The sequence below is a fragment of the Eleutherodactylus coqui genome, chromosome 13 (assembly GCF_035609145.1).
Source record: "Eleutherodactylus coqui strain aEleCoq1 chromosome 13, aEleCoq1.hap1, whole genome shotgun sequence".
NCBI classification, from domain to species: domain Eukaryota; kingdom Metazoa; phylum Chordata; class Amphibia; order Anura; family Eleutherodactylidae; genus Eleutherodactylus; species Eleutherodactylus coqui.
The window spans coordinates 11276435-11297545 of NC_089849.1; the positions used below are offsets into that span (position 1 = coordinate 11276435).

General features: G+C 44.9%; 1 protein-coding gene across 1 annotated transcript; it reads left to right on the forward strand.

Moving 5' to 3' along the window:
• The first annotated feature begins 5171 nt into the window (after positions 1 to 5171).
• Positions 5172 to 12031, forward strand: COX4I2 (cytochrome c oxidase subunit 4I2). The gene is made up of 5 exons (XM_066586422.1): positions 5172 to 5295; positions 5832 to 5928; positions 11201 to 11359; positions 11565 to 11696; positions 11774 to 12031. Exons 2-5 carry the CDS (start codon positions 5832 to 5834, stop codon positions 11908 to 11910), a joined length of 525 nt encoding a protein of 174 aa, XP_066442519.1. The 5' UTR covers positions 5172 to 5295; the 3' UTR covers positions 11911 to 12031.
• The last annotated feature ends 9080 nt before the right edge of the window (positions 12032 to 21111 follow it).

The window sequence follows — 21111 nt, forward strand, 5'->3', positions numbered from 1 at the left end:
AGATAATGTTTCTGACCCCCGTCCCAGGCCTCTCACTAGTAAAGCCAGACTCCTACTGTACACTGATGAAGGGTAAATACCCTGAAACAGCTGACTGTACATGGAGTCTGGCTTTGCTTTTAATTCCCAGCCATTGTTACAAGGCTTGTATAGAGAGTCTAACTTTGACTTCAAGGAATGCTGCCTTCCAATAGATGGCGCTGTGGAGGTATTATTTCATCTCCCTTATTTGCACAAACATAACAGACGCCCATGGAAATCCACCTTTCATGTGTATGTCAAGAACAGATGTAGAATTAGCCAGTCCTAATGTCAGAATCTACCCCCGAGCGCTGACAGCCAAAGTGCCCCCCATAACAGCACCAAGTGCATGACTCTATAACAGTGACAGCCCCATATTAACCCCAGCCACACTGCCCTCATAACAGTGACCGGCACAGAACCCCCATAACAGTGATAACCACAGAGCCCCCATAACAGTGATAACCACAGAGCCCCCATAACAGTGACAGCCACAGAGCCCCCATAACAGTGATAACCACAGAGCCCCCATAACAGTGATAACCACAGAGCCCCCATAACAGTGACAACCACAGAGCCCCCATAACTGTGACAGTCACAGAGCCCCCATAACAGTGACAGCCACAGAGCCCCCATAACAGTGACAGCCACAGGGCCTCCATAACAGTGACAGCCACAGAGCCCACATAGCAGTGACAGGCACAGAGCCCCCATAACAGTGACAGCCACAGAGCCCCCATAACAGTGACAGCCACAGAGCCCCCATAACAGTGACAGCCACAGAGCCCCCATAACAGTGACAGCCACAGAGCCCCCATAACAGTGACAGCCACAGAGCCCCCATAACAGTGACAGCCATAGAGCCCCCATAACAGTGATAACCACAGAGCCCCCATAACAGTGACAGCCACAGAGCCCCCATAACGGTGACAACCACAGAGCCCCCATAACGGTGACAGCCACAGAGCCCCCATAACGGTGACAGCCACAGAGCCCCCATAACAGTGACAGCCACAGAGCCCCCCTAACAGTGACAGCCACAGAGCCCCCATAGCAGTGACAACCACAGAGCCCCCATAACAGTGACAGCCACAGGGCCCCCATAACAGTGATAACCACAGAGCCCCCATAACAGTGACAGCCACAGAGCCCCATAACAGTGACAGCCACAGAGCCCCCATAACAGTGACAGCCACAGAGCCCCCCTAACAGTGACAGCCACAGAGCCCCCCTAACAGTGACAGCCACAGAGCCCCCATAACAGTGACAGTCACAGAGCCCCCATAACAGTGACAGCCACAGAGCCCCCATAACAGTGACAGTCACAGAGTCGCTATAACAGTGACAGCCACAGAGCCCCCATAACAGTGACAGGCACAGAGCCCCCATAACGGTGACAACCACAGAGCCCCCATAACAGTGACAGCCACAGAGCCCACATAGCAGTGATAACCACAGAGCCCCCATAACAGTGACAGCCACAGAGCCCCCATAACAGTGACAACCACAGAGCCCCCATAACAGTGACAGCCACAGAGCCCCCATAACAGTGACAGCCACAGCGCCCCCATAGCAGTGACAGCCACAGAGCCCCCATAACAGTGACAGCCACAGAGCCCCCATAACGGTGACAGTCACAGAGCCCCCATAACGGTGACAGTCACAGAGCCCCCATAACAGTGACAGCCACAGAGCCCCCATAACAGTGACAGCCACAGAGCCCCCATAACAGTGACAGCCACAGAGCCCCCATAACGGTGACAGCCACAGAGCCCCCATAACAGTGACAGCCACAGAGCCCCCATAACAGTGACAGCCACAGTATCCCCATAAAAGACAGCTACAGTGGTCCCATAACAACCCCAGAGCCCCTTAATAATAAGATCCACAGTGCCCTCATAACAGCACCAAGGACAGTGGCCCTTAACAGTAAGAGCCACAGAGTCCCCATATCAGTGACCTCCACAGAGCCTCCAGAGTGCCCCAATCACAGTGACAGATCCAGTGTCCCCCATAACAGTAACAGCGCCCCCATAATAGTGCCACAACCAAGGTGGCCACTCGTCAGCTGCACCCAGGTAAATGTTATGGGGATACTGGAAGGCGGAATGTAGCGGATTATAACCCAAGTGGAAAGTTTACCAGCGGCCAAAAACTACCATGATTGATAACCCGCTGAGTGTAATAAAGCCGCCTGGAAATCACGGAATATAATCGTCTCTTTGGAGTCGTGTTTACAAATCATAATCATGTAAAACGGTTACAGTATATGGCGGGCAATAAAAGGAGGAGCGGCCGCAGGAAATCACCCGCGGCCCCAGTGACTCGCTCACTACCTGCCCCCAGACTTCTACCTTCTCAGCGGCAGGACTGACATTTATAACATCAGGTTCCCTTCCTGAATGAGAAAAATATGTCTGCAGGATGTCCAGCGTGCAGAAGTAAGTGACCCCTACTGTGATCACATAAACACTGCAACATCCCAAGATACTCACTAATGTGGTCTCTATATAGTGGCATCCCATATACTCAGCACTGGTCAGACATCAGCGCAGGCAGAAGACACTTTGCATCCAGTGATCACAGGTGAAGTCTTCTCTGATTGTCATTCCTTTTTCTTCTCTGTTGTCCCAGACCATCATGACGACTTCTGCTGGCCATAATCACATACATCTTTGGCTCCTTATTTTTGCACCACATCCCTTCTCCTTAAATATTAACAACCTATTCCTAGAATCCACCCTGTGAATGTAATAGTGCCACGCTGTGTGCCCCGAATATAACAGTGCCATACAGCATGCCCCCTGAAAATAATAGTTTCTGTCAGAACAGACTAATGTAGCTTCTGAGGGCAGCACCTGGGGTCTTCACACCAAGAGGAGCCTCGGTACAGTGGCAGCTGATGTAGACTAGTCAGGAGAACTGTAGTGCGGTACCAGGGGAGCAGGCAGGGATGTGGTCGATATTCAAAGTGGAGGTCAGGGCAGGCGGAGTTCTTCTGTAATGAGAAGACTAACACAGGCAGCTATAACATGGTCAAAGTACATTGGTGAAGACGGGGAAAGCTGGGTGAAAAAGGCACGGGTCAAACCAGGAGTCAGCCTGTATACAGAAGCACTTTTGCAGACCCAATTACTCGAGCACCCTCCAATGGGGGAGACCGCTTTAAAAGTGTTGCCCCACCTCTAGCTGTTTTGCTGCAGCAAACGGCTCCACGCACTCTAGTGGCCAAGGTTGGTAGTGACACTGAGAGGTTTGGATGCGGAAAAAAAACTCACTGAAAATCTACAGCAAACAAGGTGTGCAAAAGACATCAGTGACAACAGACGGATATAGCCTGAATACACACCGGAGATGTGAATGAGCCCTAAATATATCCTCCTACAGAAGAAGTTGTTGTGTTGCTGCAGACCCCGGCATGCAGTCCCATCTCAGGCAGATATATAAATGATGAGAGTTGTAGTGAGTAGATGAACGGTCTTGTCACCGGAGGCCCTAAAAGTGTATGGGGACAAACAAGGTGACCGGGCTCAGGGCGCCCCCTACAGACCACTAGTAGAGAGGAGCGTCTGACCAGACTGTTAGGAGTGCATACGACAGTCGGTCCCCCTAGTGGTGGTACGAGGGACAATGACAGCTCAGCGATATGTTCAGGACATCCTGCAGCCACATGTGTTCCTCTCATGGCGGCTTCCTGCAGGATAATGCTCGGCCGCACACACAAGGGGGTCACAGGAGCCCCACAACATTGTCACACTTCTGTGGCTGCCTGGTTGCCAAATTTATCACCAATAGAACATGTATGGGACCATCTGGGACGCAAACTTCCACAGCCTACGAGTTTGTACGATATAAGGGCTCAGTTACAGCAAATGTGGACCGATATACCACAGGATACCATACAGAACCTGTATGCCTCCATGCCTGCCTGTATCACATCTTGTATCCAAGCTAGAGGCGGTACAACAGGGCACTAGAGCCTCCATGCCCCCGTATCACATCTTGTATCCAAGCTAGAGGCGGTACAACAGGGTACTAGAGCCTCCATGCCTGCCTGTATCACATCTTGTATCCAAACTAGAGGAGGTACAACAGGGTACTAGAGCCTTCATGCACACCCATATCACATTTTGTATCTAAGCTAGAGGTTGTACAACAGGGTACTAGAGCCTCCATGCCTGCTTGTATCACATCTTGTATCCAAGCTAGAGGTGGTACAACAGGGTACTAGATATATATATACACCACATGGTGGACGCTGTAACAAACTCATTGCCCCACAGCAGATGATCAATAATCAATACATTATATGTAGCTGGAACCGCTTCCTATAGAAATTGGGACTCGTCGCACGTAATACGAGGCGTCCCGCCGCTGCACCGACCAACACGTGAAGCTGCGACCGCTGGAACACAGACGTAGAAAAGATTTACGGGTTCTTAAAGCTAGAATTCGTTAAGTCACTAAGGGGTTAAAATTACACTTAAGGCGACTGAGCTCTGCGCCAAATATATTTACACAAGACATTCAAAATCTACAATTAAAGTGTCATTTCTAGGAGGGTTTTTTACAATTTTAGTGTGACTGTCGGGCCGTATTCACACGGCCAATTGTATCGTACGGGTTTTGTGCCTTGTGAGACGCACAAAAGTTGCACGAAAAAAGGACCAATTATTTAGCAATTTACATGGGCGATTTTTCTACAGGATATAAAAACCGCAGCATGTCCGGGGGGGAGGGGGGGTGCGATATCGCCCATAATTATATCCTGGGGGAGTAAAAAAACAATCGCATTGCACGTAAATGCGTTTGTTGCTATTTTTAATTTTTCCTATTGAAACAGCGTGCGATTTTTCATGTATGTGACAATCACGTTTGGTGATGCCGACCACATTGTTTGTAAGCGTGATATCGGTCCGTTTCTTGGGCCGCTGTCACATTCGCCCGCGTGAATGCAGCCCAAGGCCATATTTACACGGCCAATAGAGAATTGCGCCTCAGATCTCTTGACAGTGTAATTACAGCCTTACGGGGTTAAAAAGCCCAGCCAAAGGGTGAAGGTGGTGATAGTATGTGAACCCCCCTGCTTCTGACTCCTTGCTACATTCTGCTGCAGGGGGCGGGGGGATTCAGATGTCCCTTGCTCTCTCTGTCTTTCCCAGAATGCCTTGCTCCTGGCTGTTTCTCAAAACCAGTTTTTGGCGTTGATCCCAGATCCCGTCCCAGAGCCTCTCTCCATTTTCGAGTCTGCAGCTCGGCTCCCTCCCCGTCATTGTGAGTACTGCACAGGCCTGGGGGGATTCTGCACTGCGCTCTCCATAAATGTGGGGGCGGCTCAGTATATCAGGGGCTTCGGAAGTTTTGGGGGTGCTTCTAAAAGTTTTTGCAGAGTGGATTGAGAACTTTTATCTGATGCCAGGGCACTGAGGCCTTGGCAGTACATGCAGTAGCTTCTTAAGTGGTCTTCCCCACAGAACCCCAAATCCCACTTCTCCCTTATTACAGAGAATGCAAAGTATGCTACTGTACCAAAGAGCTGACAATCTAAGTGTAACGACACAGACCGACACAGGAGAGGTTAAGAAAAGACATTCCGACCTTTCCCGTTCCCAGAGGTCATAGAAACGCTCAGCATTGGTGCCAAGTGCAGGGCTTCCTTCACAGCGCCACTCTGTGGTAGCAGATCAGGACTCCCTCCGAGGATGTGACCCTCATACTGGGGGCGCAGGGGAGGGTGCAGCACCTACAGGGAGTCTATGAAGGCAGAGGCGGGGGGCAGCAGATTCTGACGAACGTTATTCTGATTACAGATGTTGTCGATTCTGGCACAGAGGTCGCCGCTTTTGGCAAAAATGAGGGTTCTGGGAGCCGTCGGCGTGAGAGCGGCCCACAGCCACGGGGATCACGGTAAGTGCTGGGAGTAAAATCGGACGGCCTGAGGTGAGGCTTGTCACCGTGGAGATCCGTACCAAGATCTGCACGTCTAAGGGTATGTTCATCCGGCTGAATTCACCCCGGAATGTTCTGTGCGCGTTCCAAGTGTAGAAAACGCGGCAAAATCCGTGTTTTTCTGCCACTATTTTTGGCGCGGATCTGCGTGCAGATTTAGACCTATGAATGGAAAAAGTCTGAATGTGGAATTCTGTCACGTTTACCCGAGCTGAAACGGGATTTTCCGCGACGGAATTCCACAATCGTATTTCACCCATTGACAGGGCTGCGTCTGCGCGAGGATCCGTGCAAAAACAGCGGCAGAAAGGCTCAGATGTTGCCGCTTTTTTCAGAGGTGGAATTAAAGCAGAAACCGCTGAGGTGACATTCGCTGTGATCGTACCGTTAGGCCGCTGTCACGTGAGCGTATGCGTATTTACGTGCGCACTTGTGCCACTGAAACGGACAGCAGTGTAATGAGTTCAGTACGTGTTCTTTCCCTGTGCAAATGCGCAGAATATAGAGTGTGCTGCGTAGTTTTGCGCAACTGAAAAGCGCACGCAAAATACGCGCATGTAAATGCACCCATTGAAATCAATGGGTTCTATTCTCTACGTATTATGCGCGCAAATTTCTTGTGTAGCAATGTGTGACACAGACCAGATTAACACGACCGTATTTGCACGCGGATTTGCAATTCCATTGCGCCAAAAAATATACAGCATGTTCTATTTTCTTGCGCATGTGCACAGGGGAATAGAACATATGAAACTAATTAGGCCAATTAGGCATCTCAATGTAAGGGACCGCGGCTGCGGGATTTGTGCGTGCAAAAACTACAGGTAAAAATGGCGTTACACGGGCAAATACGCAACGCCCAATGTGCAAGAGCACGGCGCTAATGTGCGGGAAAATACACAGATGAATCCGGCCTTCAATGGGGACACGGAATTACTGGCAGAATCAAGCAGTTTTCATTTCCGCATCACGAACCGCACATCGGGCGACGGATTTGGCGCAGAATTTTCTGCACAATGATAAATTACGCTGCAAAACAATTCCGTCCGTGTGAACGGTCCCCAACAAGGGATGAGACGAGGTCAAAGGGCAGGATAAAGGAGACAGAATGCATCACTAGTGACCGACGTGCACGACAAGCGCCGGATGCCAGTTACTACGAGCCACGATGAGGCACAAGTTCGCGGGATCCTCCTCCCACGCCTGACGGTTTGGCAGGAGCCTCTAAATATTAATCACCAGCATCAAAATTTCCCCCATTTAGAGAACCCCTAAAAACACTGGAAGCCGAGCATCATGGGAGGACGCCGCCTCGATGGGGAACTCCGGGGTCAGGGGGCACCATCTATTAGGCTGCTATACTAAGTCCAGTTGAGGGCGCCATCACACAGACAAGCGCGATATCAGTCCAAGAGACTCGGATCAATGTCACCCTTGCGAAATTGTCCACTTTGAGTGCTTTACGATTTTCAAGATAATCGTATCGCTGACCACGCGATTTTCAAGTGCATTTTTCACGCATGTATTTTCAATAAACATCGCGCTCACGTGGACGGGACATTTTTTTTCCTCTCCCTTTGTTTCCAATGGGTGGGATTTCTGCGGACTTGCAAAACAATAGAAAAATGGCAGCATGTTTTATGTCGCGGTCGGAGAAAAACTGCCCATGGCAAAAGACCCACCGACAACAATAGCGCCTATTTCAGTGAAAGTTTTGTAAGTCTCGCAACGCACAAAACGCGCTCGTGTAAATGCACGCTTACTGAAAAGTCGAGTCGCAGGCTGCAATCAGGGTAGCCCCTCCTGCGTTTTGGTAGCCTTAGGCTGGGTTCACACGGGACGGATTTCTCGCGAAATTTCTGTGTGGCAAATCCACCTGCGGCTCGTAATCCCGGGATTAGCCAGCCATGATTTTGCATCATCCACACGGCATGGCCAATCCGCTGTGGTATAGCCGGGTGGAACCGATGATGCAGCGCGGAATCGACAGCCGCAGTAGGTCAATTCTTTTTTTTTTCCGCTGCGGCTTCACTTCTTTCTATGGGGGGAGAAAGCCGCAACAGAATGCCGGCAGCCGAACTGCTCCAAAACCCGTGGCAAAATGCCGCAGGAGAATAGAGCGTGATGCGTATTTTTTTTTGCATGACTGAAATGCATTGGAAAATCCATGCATGGGAACAAACCCATTGAGATCAAATGGTTCTATTCTCTGCAATTTGGCGCGCAAATTTTTTGTGCTCGTGTGAATCTGGCCTTAATGAGCTTCGATCGCCCGCATGCAGTCTGCATTCCTCATCAGGTCATCTGTTTCTTTATATGGAGGGATCTGCACCCAAAAAGGGACTATTTTAAGCCTGTATCAACGATGCAATTAGGTGACCAACAAGCTTGATTGTTGGCTGATTGCGGACATGTTTACACTGGCCAATCAGTAGGAAAATGAGCGGCGGTACCCCTCACTGGCCTTTACTTCTGGACTACATGTAGATATGATGCCAAAGATCAGAGCGCCCCCCAGATAGACAGCGTAGCGGCTAACCACACTGCCTTTACTTCCATCCATTTCATGTCTGGCCCCGATCCTGGGACTCCGGACAGAAACTCAGAGCATTATTAGTGCATATGATGCTCCAAGTTCTGGTCCGGAAGCCGGTGGTCTGGCTGGATAACCTCTGTAGTGGATGCGTGAAATGGATGGAAAAAAAAAAAGCTAGCGTACTTAGTCCCACAGAATTCAGTGGAGCATCGAATTATCTTCTCCTGTTTTCGATTTGCTCAAGAATTAGTCATGGATTCCAGACCAAAATCCTCATCACATTCATCAAAATTCTGCAACCAATGCAAGTTAATAGGAGAATAATGACCGCATGTGGAAACTTAAAATCTGTAAAATTAATTCCAAGGTACAGATATATAAGGAATACATTAGAGTGCACTACATATAAACTATGAATACTATTACATGGATCAACATATAACATACATGAAACAGGAACGAAAAACATCCAGTAAATAACTAAATCCACTGAATGCTTATTACTTCAGCTAAGGAAAAAGTCCCCCTATGTACAGGAATATAACTACTATAATACTGCCCCTATGTACAAGAATATAACTACTATAATACTGCCCCCTATGTACAAGAATATAACTACTATAATACTGCCCCCTATGTACAAGAATATAACTACTATAATACTGCCCCCTATGTACAAGAATATAACTACTATAATACTGCCCCCTATGTACAAGAATATAACTACTATAAAACTGCCCCCTATGTACAAGAAACTACTATAATACTGCCCCCTATGTACAAGAATATAACTACTATAATACTGCCCCCTATGTACAAGAATATAACTACTATAATACTGCCCCCTATGTACAAGAATATAACTACTATAAAACTGCCCCCTATGTACAAGAAACTACTATAATACTGCCCCTATGTACAAGAATATAACTACTATAATACTGCCCCCTATGTACAAGAATATAACTACTATAATACTGCCCCCTATGTACAAGAATATAACTACTATAATACTGCCCCCTATGTACAAGAATATAACTACTATAATACTGCCCCCTATGTACAAGAATATAACTACTATAAAACTGCCCCCTATGTACAAGAAACTACTATAATACTGCCCCCTATGTACAAGAATATAACTACTATAATACTGCCCCCTATGTACAAGAATATAACTACTATAATACTGCCCCCTATGTACTAGAATATAACTACTATAATACTGCCCCCTATGTACAAGAATATAACTACTATAATACTGCTCCTATGTACAAGAATATAACTACTATAATACTGCCCCCTATGTACAAGAATATAACTACTATAATACTGCCCCCTATGTACAAGAATATAACTACTATAATACTGCCCCCTATGTACTAGAATATAACTACTATAATACTGCACCCTATGTACAAGAATATAACTACTATAATACTGCACCCTATGTACAAGAATATAACTACTATAATACTGCCCCCCTATGCACAAGAATATAACTACTATAATACTGCCCCCTATGTACAAGAATATAACTACTATAATACTGCCCCCTATGTACAAGAATATAACTACTATAATACTGGCCCCTATGTACAAGAATATAACTACTATAATACTGCCTCTATGTGCAAGAATATAACTACTATAATACTGCCCCCGTCTGTACAAGAATATAACTATCATACTGCTCCGATATACAAGAATATAACTACTATAATACTGCCCCCTATGTACTAGAATATAACTACTATAATACTGCTCCTATGTACAAGAATATAACTACTATAATACTGTCCCCTATGTACAAGAATACAACTATCATACTGCTCCGATATACAAGAATATAACTACTATAATACTGCCCCCTATGTACTAGAATATAACTACTATAATACTGCTCCCTATGTACAAGACTATAACTACTATAATACTGCCCCCGATGTACAAAAATATAACTACTATAATACTGTCCCCTATGTTCAAGAATATAACTACTATAATACTGCCCCCTATGTACAAGAATATAACTATTATAATACTGTCCCCTATGTACAAGAATATAACTACTATAATACTGCCCCCTATGTACAAGAATATAACTATTATAATACTGCTCCTATGTACAAGAATATAACTACTATAATACTGCCCCCTGTGTACAAGAATATAACTATTATAATACTGCCCCCTGTGTACAAGAATATAACTACTATAATACTGCTCCTATGTTCAAGAATATAACTACTATAATACTGCCCCCTATGTGCAAGAATATAACTACTATAATACTGCCCCCTATGTGCAAGAATATAACTACTATAATACTGCCCCCTATGTACAAGAATATAACTACTATAATACTGCCCCCTATGTGCAAGAATATAACTACTATAATACTGCCCCCTATGTGCAAGAATATAACTACTATAATACTGCCCCCTATGTGCAAGAATATAACTACTATAATACTGCCCCCTATGTACAAGAATATAACTACTATAATACTGCTCCTATGTACAAGAATATAACTACTATAATACTGCCCCCTATGTACAAGAACATAACTACTATAATACTGCCCCCTATGTACAAGAATATAACTACTATAATACTGCCCCCTATGTACAAGAATATAACTACTATTGTGACAGTTACCCGGACTTATGGCATTGTGTCTTCCATCATTAGATGTGATACCAGCTTTCACCTTCCCAACATATCACGACCTGCGGCATGTACCTCTGCCTGATATCCCCTTCCGTGCAGCTCTGACCTCCCAGGAGACCGCCTTGAAGGAAAAGGAGAAAGGACCTTGGAAGCAGCTGAGTCCAGAAGAGAAGAAATCACGTAATGTACTGTGTTGTCAGAGTCGGCGGCTTGCTGTTCCCCGTTACTGGAGCTCTGGATGTGACTGGTGCGGCTGCTTGTTTGTGTTGGGCCCCCTGGGGGTGGTTTGGGTCCTCTATAGCTTTGGAAGTTGGTGCACTTGGTAGGAGGGTTTTCATTATTCAAGCGCTGCTTTAACCCTTCCCTTTCTCATTGCCTCCCACAGTTTACCACATCATGTTTAACCAGACGTATGCAGAGATGAATAAGCCAAACCAGGAATGGAAAACTGTGCTTGGAGGCGTCTTCTTCTTCGTTGGCTTCACAGGAATTGTCATGTGGTGGCAGAGGGTACATGGTGAGGACATGGTAGAATGGGCCTCTGTGTAGGGCCTCCACGCTGTGGGGCTGACACTACATTTTTCTCCCTTGCAGTGTTCCCTCCTCTCCCTCACACCCTGGAGGAGGAATGGGTTGCGATGCAAACTCGTAGGATGCTCGACATGCGCATCGGGGCCATTGAAGGCCTGTCCTCCAAGTGGGACTACGAGAAGAACGAATGGAAGAAATAAGCCAAGAGCTTGCAAGGAACTGAATCCGAGCCAGCAGAACCTCTGCCTACAACCTAATCGCAGCGTGCCTTGTACTAGTTCACCAGCAGTCCGTAAATAAACTGTTACTGAATGCACATGATACGTGTGTGAGCGTGCCTTCTGTCACTCAGGCCTACATGTATGTAGTCTAGTCCAGTTTTCTGCAACCTGTAGTCCTCCAGTTGCTAGTAAAATACAACTCCTATCATGCTCCAACAGCCTGTGGCTACTTACCCTGACCATGAGTTACGCCCTTTATTCTACTCCAGAGCTGCACTCACTTTTCTGCCGGCAGGGTCACTGTGCTACACTCACAATTCTGCTGCCGGTGACAGGGTCAGTACAAAATAAGTATTGTAGGTACACAGAGTTACACCCTGTATTATACTCCAGAGCTGCACTCACTATTCTGCTGCTGGAGTCACTGTGTGCATACATTACTGCTCCTGAGTTACATCCTGTATTATACTCCAGTGCTGCACTCACTATTCTGCTGGTGGAGTCACTGTGTACATACATTACTTATCCTGTACTGATCCTGAGTTACATCCTGTATTATACTCCAGTGCTGCACTCACTATTCTGCTGGTGGAGTCACTGTGTACATACATTATTTATCCTGTACTGATCCTGAGTTACATCCTGTATTATACTCCAGAGCTGCACTCACTATTCTGCTTGTGGAGTCACTGTGTACATACATTACTTATCCTGTACTGATCCTGAGTTACATCTTGTATTATACTCCAGAGCTGCACTCACTATTCTGCTTGTGGAGTCACTGTGTACATACATTACTTATCCTGTACTGATCCTGAGTTCCATCCTGTATTATACTCTAGAGCTGCACTCACTATTCTGCTGGTGGAGTCACTGTGTACATACATTACTTATCCTGTACTGATCCCGAGTTACATCCTGTATTATACTCCAGAGCTGCACTCACTATTCTGCTGGTGGAGTCACTGTGTACATACATTACTTATCCTGTATTGATCCTGAGTTACATCCTGTATTATCATCCAGAGCTGCACTCACTATTCTGCTGGTGGAGTCACTGTGTACATACATTACTTATCCTGTACTGATCCTGAGTTACATCCTGTATTATCATCCAGAGCTGCACTCACTATTCTGCTGGTGGAGTCACTGTGTACATACATTACTTATCCTGTACTGATCCTGAGTTACATCCTGTATTATCATCCAGAGCTGCACTCACTATTCTGCTGGTGGAGTCACTGTGTACATACATTACTTATCCTGTACTGATCCTGAGTTACATCCTGTATTATACTCCAGAGCTGCACTCACTATTCTGCTGGTGGAGTCACCGTGTACATACATTACTTATCCTGTACTGATCCTGAGTTACATCCTGTATTATACTCCAGAGCTGCACTCACTATTCTGCTGCTAGAGTCACTGTGTACATACATTACTTATCCTGTACTGATCCTGAGTTACATCCTGTATTATCATCCAGAGCTGCACTCACTATTCTGCTGGTGGAGTCACTGTGTACATACATTACTTATCCTGTACTGATCCTGAGTTACATCCTGTATTATCATCCAGAGCTGCACTCACTATTCTGCTGGTGGAGGTCACTGTGTACATACATTACTTATCCTGTACTGATCCCGAGTTACATCCTGTATTATACTCCAGAGCTGGACTCACTATTCTGCTGGGGGAGTCACTGTGTACATACATTACTTATCCTGTACTGACCCTGAGTTACATCCTGTATTATATTCCAGAGCTGCACTCACTATTCTGCTGGTGGAGTCACTGTGTATATACATTACTTATCCTGTACTGATCCTGAGTTACATCCTGTATTATACTCCAGAGCTGCACTCACTATTCTGCTGGTGGAGTCACTGTGTACATACATTACTTATCCTGAACTGCTCCTGAGTTACATGCTGTATTATACTCCAGAGCTGCACTCACTATTCTGCTGGTGGAGTCACTGTGTACATACATTACTTATCCTGTACTGACCCTGAGTTACATCCTGTATTATACTCCAGAGCTGCACTCACTATTCTGCTGGTGGAGTCACTGTGTACATACATTACTTATCCTGTACTGCTCCTGAGTTATATCCTGTATTATACCCCAGAGCTGCACTCACTATTCTGCTGGTGGTGGAGTCACTGTGTACATACATTATTTATCCTGTACTGATCCTGAGTTACATCCTGTATTATACTCCAGAGCTGCACTCACTATTCTGCTGGTGGAGTCACTGTGTACATACATTACTTATCCTGTACTGATCCTGAGTTACATCCTGTATTATACTCCAGAGCTGCACTCCCTATTCTGCTGGTGGAGTCACTGCGTACATACATTACTTATCCTGTACTGATCCTGAGTTACATCCTGTATTATACTCCAGAGCTGCACTCACTATTCTGCTGGTGGGGTCACAGTGTACATACATTACTTATCCTGTACTGATCCTGAGTTACATCCTGTATTATACTCCAGAGCTGCACTCACTATTCTGCTGGTGGAGTCACAGTGTACATACATTACTTATCCTGTACTGATCCTGAGTTACATCCTGTATTATACTCCAGAGCTGCACTCACTATTCTGCTGGTGGGGTCACAGTGTACATACATTACTGATCCTGTACTGATCCTGTATTATACTCCAGAGCTGCACTCACTATTCTGCTGGTGGGGTCACAGTGTACATACATTACGTATCCTGTACTGATCCTGAGTTACATCCTGTAGATCTTTTATTAGAAAAATAGAAAACATAACAAAAATACCAAACTGTAACAATAATAAAAACAATACTATAAATGAACACAGCAAAATCAATCTCTTCACCTGCGGGTCCATGATCCACAAACAAAAGAATTTTCATAAAATCAGGTAATCTCCATCTCCAGACTCCCTCCTGATCTTCCAGATTCCCAGACCCCACGGCGTATCACCTTCAGAGCCAAGGTAGCGTAAGCCGGGACATTTCAAAAGTCTTTCACTCGCCCTCCTGTTTCCCATTCCTGGAAGAAGGGCCGAAACCATCCCCGGCAGGAGTAGACCCATGAAGGAGCCCTCTCTTGCCAGAGGTTGCCTATGTTCATCTTACAAAAAGGTTTCTACAAGAAACACCACGGGGTTGACCATAGATAACCCCCCTGGTCTCCTCGTGCGGTATGTAACATCTCTCCTGATTAGGGTCAACCTGTTCCCCCACAACATTAGAACAGGTTGTAGACCCGGGTCCAGGGAGGTTCTGGCAAAATGCATACACTGCCCAGGTAGATGAATAAAGGGAGCAGGTATGTTTTGACCAGGCTCACCCTTCGAGTCGCACTATCCAGCCTATCTACCCAATTTTGCATTGGGGATTTCCGCTGGAGAAATTTGATGCCAAGAACTTTTACCAAAGTCTGGGGTATCCAGACCAAACGTGAGATCCCCTCTTCCTAACCAGAGACTCTCACACTTATCCCATTTGACCCCGGACCCGGATGCCTCAGAGTAGTGTTCCACCTCCGACACCACAAACTCTGCCTGCCGTCTTGAGGAAACAAAGAGCGTGACATTGTTGGTGTATGCTACAGCCCTCAGAAGAGCCCATGACACCGTCCGGTCCATCCATAACCCCCGCTAAAGGGCTACAATCAACCCTCCTAAAGCCAGCTTCACACAGGTGGATTCCAATTGTGGGATCTGCAACAATACGAATGCATTGAAAAGCAAGCAAATTCGCTTTATCGTTCACACTCACGGATATGAAGTGCTTATTTCACAAGTGGAGGGGGGGGGGGGGGGCAAATCGCAGCCTGCTGTATTTTGCTGCGGATTCTGCGCAGACGGCCTCCATTGAAGTCAAATTAGCTGTACTGCGCATTCCCAACGGTGAGTACCCCTCCCAGTGACCAGCTCTACCCTGCTCTGCTGCCTCCGGGACATCAAAAACAGCACTAATGGTGCTAGGGGCTGGAAACTAGCAATGCTGGGCCCCCGAGAACAGCCGGGGTGCAAACTTCACCAGTTGAGAAGCGCTATAGGACGCCAGTTCTCAATATGCTTCGAATTTTTACCCTTTGACAGAATGATCCTCATTGACCTAGGCAGAGTGCCAGAGAAAAAAAACACTTATTTAATACCTCTGTCAAGAGGGGACTCAAGAGGTCCTTGAAGGTCTTATAATACTCAGATGTTAAGCCATATGGACCTGGTTATTTTTTGCGTTGGAGCCCATCAATCGCCATTCTATCTTCCTTTTCTCTGATCTCTTCTGTCAAAACATCAAGAGAGGCGTCTACCCCCGGCTCAGGGATAGTTTCAGCCAGGAAAGCCGACATCATGTCTGAATCTAGATCCCTCTTTCCCAAGAGTTGCGAGTAGTAGGATCTGACGATCTCCAGAATCCCTGAACTGGATCGATTCAGGGACCCTGTCCTATCGACCAGTCCAGTGACCACTTTACTATTCACTGACATGCTACAGTTTCTTTAAGGGTCGGGCGAGCGGTACTTACCAAAATTACTCTCAAAAAACCAAGGATTTCACCCTGGAGATGAAGTACTGATATCACCAAGGGATATACATAAACACATTCACATGACACATGAATATACTTACAACACAAAAACATCATCTGTCTTGGCACATCAACTGCAGGAAGAAGCAGCGAAAAACAGAAGCAGCGAAACCAATCCCATCTGTAGGAGCCTTCCGTAACATCATCTGCCTGGACATCAGCTGGAGAAGCGGCAGTGGGAGACGGAGAACTACACTGTGAGAGACCATCTCTTACTCACAGGTTCACAGCTTCTGTCCTCCATGCATCAACTCCAATCGTTTATACACTATAGTCATCTACTATGCCCTGAGCTTGTATCCTTGCAAGAACAAAGGTTTGTTTCCCTGAAGTTATCACACATCCAAAGCAGCCACATTTGGAGTGTAATAAAGTCTGGTCAAACTAGACGTTACTTCCAACAATGGTGATGTTATTACAGGATTAACCAGGTTCAACAGGTCTTTTACAGAGAAGTTCATAGTCCAGACATGGTCATAGAGAAACTAATTATACACTCATCATAGTTTATATTCATGGCTACTGAGACACAAGATGGCGGGCCGCAAATAGCCACTTTTATACATTTTCACCACAGTCCCTGCAGGGAGGAGTCTGGTAAAAGCCACCGTGACAACTCTACCCTCCCAGCTCCTTGGTGTGGGCCACTTGGGCACCACAGCTCTTCGTTTGGTGTCACAAACAGGATCAACTCCTCTGTACCACGTCTGTCTGCCTGCGTTACTGCAGAGGTACTCAAGAAAGAATTTTTGTCAAGTCCGAAGTAAAAGAAAACCTCCGAGTCAAGTTGTCCCACCATGTCTTCAGTTGTACAAGAAATTTCCTCTCCAGTGGCAGTTGCAAGCAAATACTATACCGAGAGAGTGTGCTAATCTTGTTAGACCATGTGCAGTTAACTGACTTTGCTACAGAGCCCCACGTGAGTTGCAACATGTCTACTCAAGATGACACCCAGTCACTATGTCTTCTTTCCTTTCTACAGGGAATTCCTACCAAAACCTTGCTGCCAAAAAGTTCACACCAGGAAGTTCCTGGGTGGTTGTGTCATCTACATAAGTCCTGGCAGAATGTCTTCAACTAGCCAACTGCTAGGATGCTCCCTCCCCACAGAGAGCAGAGACTGTGTCCAGTTCGAGATGTGCCAACTTAAGACGACCTCAGTACTACTGGGGAGAAAACCCACAGCTGCTGCCCCTGCTTCTGTGGGACTCGCCTACTTCTCACCACCTGAAGGATCAGCAGAAGCCAATGCAACTTCAGGGCCTTCCATGCTTGCCTGCCTGCCCGCCCTATGTACACGTTCAGGGTGGCAGAAACAGTTGCTCACGCGGAGTGCCAGCCCTGGATCCTCATTCACCATGATAACCCTGCAGTTGAGGACTGCCTGACAGAGATCTTGAAGCAGTTCATTGTGGAATATGAGGACCATCACTTTTCCTTTCTGTTTATGGGAGCATGCTGTGTTATACCAAACCTGCCTCTGCGGCAACCTCACCACAGACCTGTTACATCTCCTATTGCCATCAAGGACACGTCCTCTTTGGAGGACGACTCCATGCTGACCTCACTTACTACAGCTATTCAGTATCTGAATCTGTAAAAGTGTGATGAGAAAATAAGACGCATTTATCAAGCGTGTTCGTCTGAGAGTTTGGGAGTTGAAGTTCCCAACAGCGAGGATCTGCCAATGTCCATCACCAACGCAGAAAGCCACGACTCGCAGGTAATTCTACTTTCCAGTCTGGTCTGGCCAAGAAACCCTTTCCATTTCTAGGAAACTACCGAAAAAAACTATAGACCTGCGCTACTTAAAATACCGAATAAATTATGCATGTCTCAATAATCAGTGTTTCCAATAGAGACAAATAAAAAACACTTTTTTTATTTTATACAAATAAAAGAAAAGAGGTAGCAACCTCCTCAGTTTGATATATAGAAATACTTGCGGGATCCTTATACATGCGACGCGTTTCGGCGCAATATACGCCTTTCTCAAGCATACAAGACATCAACAAACATGGGTATAAATAGGACTAAACAAATTACGTACCTATTGCAAAGTATCATTCATCAAGTGTGGATGGGTTGCAGTTCTTGGCGCCGTTATGGCCAAGAAAGATGACGTATCAGACATCACCACGCTCAGTGCGGCGCTCCGGATGTGACATATGCGGCCGGCATCAGAGATCGTAGTGCCTCTGATGTTGAACCGAACCACGCCTCCCTGGGTTCAGAGGTGCGTCTCATTAAACGTAGCTCCTTTCCAACTAGAGACACACGCCGTCATGACGTAACTCCGTAGTTTCCATAATGAAGCGCAACGTAGCGCTTCCTGGCTCCGGTACGGACCGTGATGACGTAGCTCAAGGAATGCCGAGGTGGAACGCAACGCTGCGCCTCAAGGGGCGTGGAGGCGGCCGATCATGTGACTTTTAATAGCACTATGTGTTTATTGTCTACATGACTATTTAAATTAAACTACAACGTTTTTGAATTGTTTACTTCATGCGGCCAATCCTGGAATTTATAATGGCACTGTGTGCTGAGTATACACGGGGCTGTTGAATGAAACTAAAACGTTTTAAATTAATTATTTCATGCATTTCTTACTTCATTTGTTATGATGATATATCAAATTAATCTGCATGAAACCAGATGCCTAAACAACTATAGAGGTAATGGACATAAATTATCATCGTCATTTGGTGAGCATACATTAAATATAAATTGTTCATAAATGACATTCTAAAGGTAACTATTACTATGCACATATTATAAGCCATATATAAATAAAAATTCTTATGAATATACAATAGCTAGCAATAATTAATAATCCGATATAACTAGTAATAATCAATCAATGTATCCTGTGGTAATCTTCTATGTAATAATATAAAAATATAGCTCTATACAGTATAATGTTAAATACATAATCACATAAAATATCCATAACTAATATCCTTAACTTAAAATTAATAATTATTCAGGACTCATTAAAATATATATATCGAATAAATAACTACCTATTAATACATCTATATAAAAGGCATAATTATATATTACGGTAATAATTTTTTAATATTATATCAAAATATTTTCTCCAGAGATTCATTTAAGCCTTTGGGAAACAAAGTATTCAGCCGGAAAATCCAAAACATTTCGCGGGTTTTTAGGCGAGCGAAAGAACCAGAAGTTATCATTTTCAATGGAGTAACTCTCAATAGGGATGCATTCTTCTGGTGTCTCTCCATAAAGTGGCGAGAGACGCTATGCTTTTGAAAGCCTCTCTTGATATTATATCTATGCTGGTTTATTCTGACTCTCAAAGGTTTTGTAGTCCGCCCTATATATTGTAGATCGCACGGACATTCCAACAAATATATCAAGAAAGAAGAACTGCAACTCAAAAATTGATTGATCCTCATCACCCTATTTTCCCGTTTCAGTACGATATCTTTTTTACCTTGTACCAATAGTGGACAACATTTACACCGAGTTTTCAAACATTTAAAGGTGCCTATCAACCTATTCGGGTGTATTGGTTTTTGTTCGGCGCCCCGTAATATTTTAGGATATGAAGGAGCCAGTATATTTTGTAATGTCTTATTTTTACGATAAATGACCCTCGGTTTATCCAGTATACCTGATTGGAGAAAGGGGTCTTGTTTCAAAATGGACCAATGTTTTCTCATGGCCTTTTCGATCTCCTTGTATTGTGTGTTATACTTCGTAATAAATAAAGGTTCTCCATTTCAAAACGTTTTCTTTGTTTTATTTATATATATATCACGATTACTTATGTCTGGTGTTGCCAAAGGCAGATCTTGACGATTTTTTTCATATGCTGCCCTAATTAATTCTTGTGGGTAACCTTTTTGTTTAAATTTGGCTGTGAGGATCTTTGACTGCTTTTCATAGTCTGTCAGTGACGAGCAATTTCTTCTTATTCTCTTAAACTGTCCCTGAGGTATGTTTAGTTTCCAGCTTTTCTGGTGGCAGCTGCCAAAATTCAGGTAGCTGTTGCAATCAGTGGGCTTAAAGTGTGTCTTTGTGCTTATATGACCATTTTTTGATGATATAACTAAGTCTAAAAACACTATCTCTGTGTCATCAATATGATATGTAAAATTTAAATTATAATCATTCTCATTCAATTCTCTAATAAAAATCTCTAAATCGCTTATTGCACCGTCCCAAATCAATAGAATATCGTCAATAAAACGTCTATGTAGAACAATATGATCATTCCTAAAAAATTTTTGCTCAAAATAGCCCATTAATAAATTTGCGTAACTCGGCGCAAACTTAGTACCCATGGCCGTACCGCTCGTTTGTTGGAAAAAAGTCTTATTATACACAAAATAATTATTAGTTAATATGAAATATATTGCATCCAATAAAAAATTTTTTTGTTGTGGTGGCATTAAAGGATCCTGCTCCAGAAAATATTGTACTGCTTCTATGCCCTGATTATGGCGAATATTTGTGTACAAAGCAGTCACATCCAGGCTACACCATATATAGCTACACTTCCAAGGTATTTCTTTAATTGTCGCCAAAATATGGCTTGTGTCTCTAATATAGGTGGGTAAGGCTGTA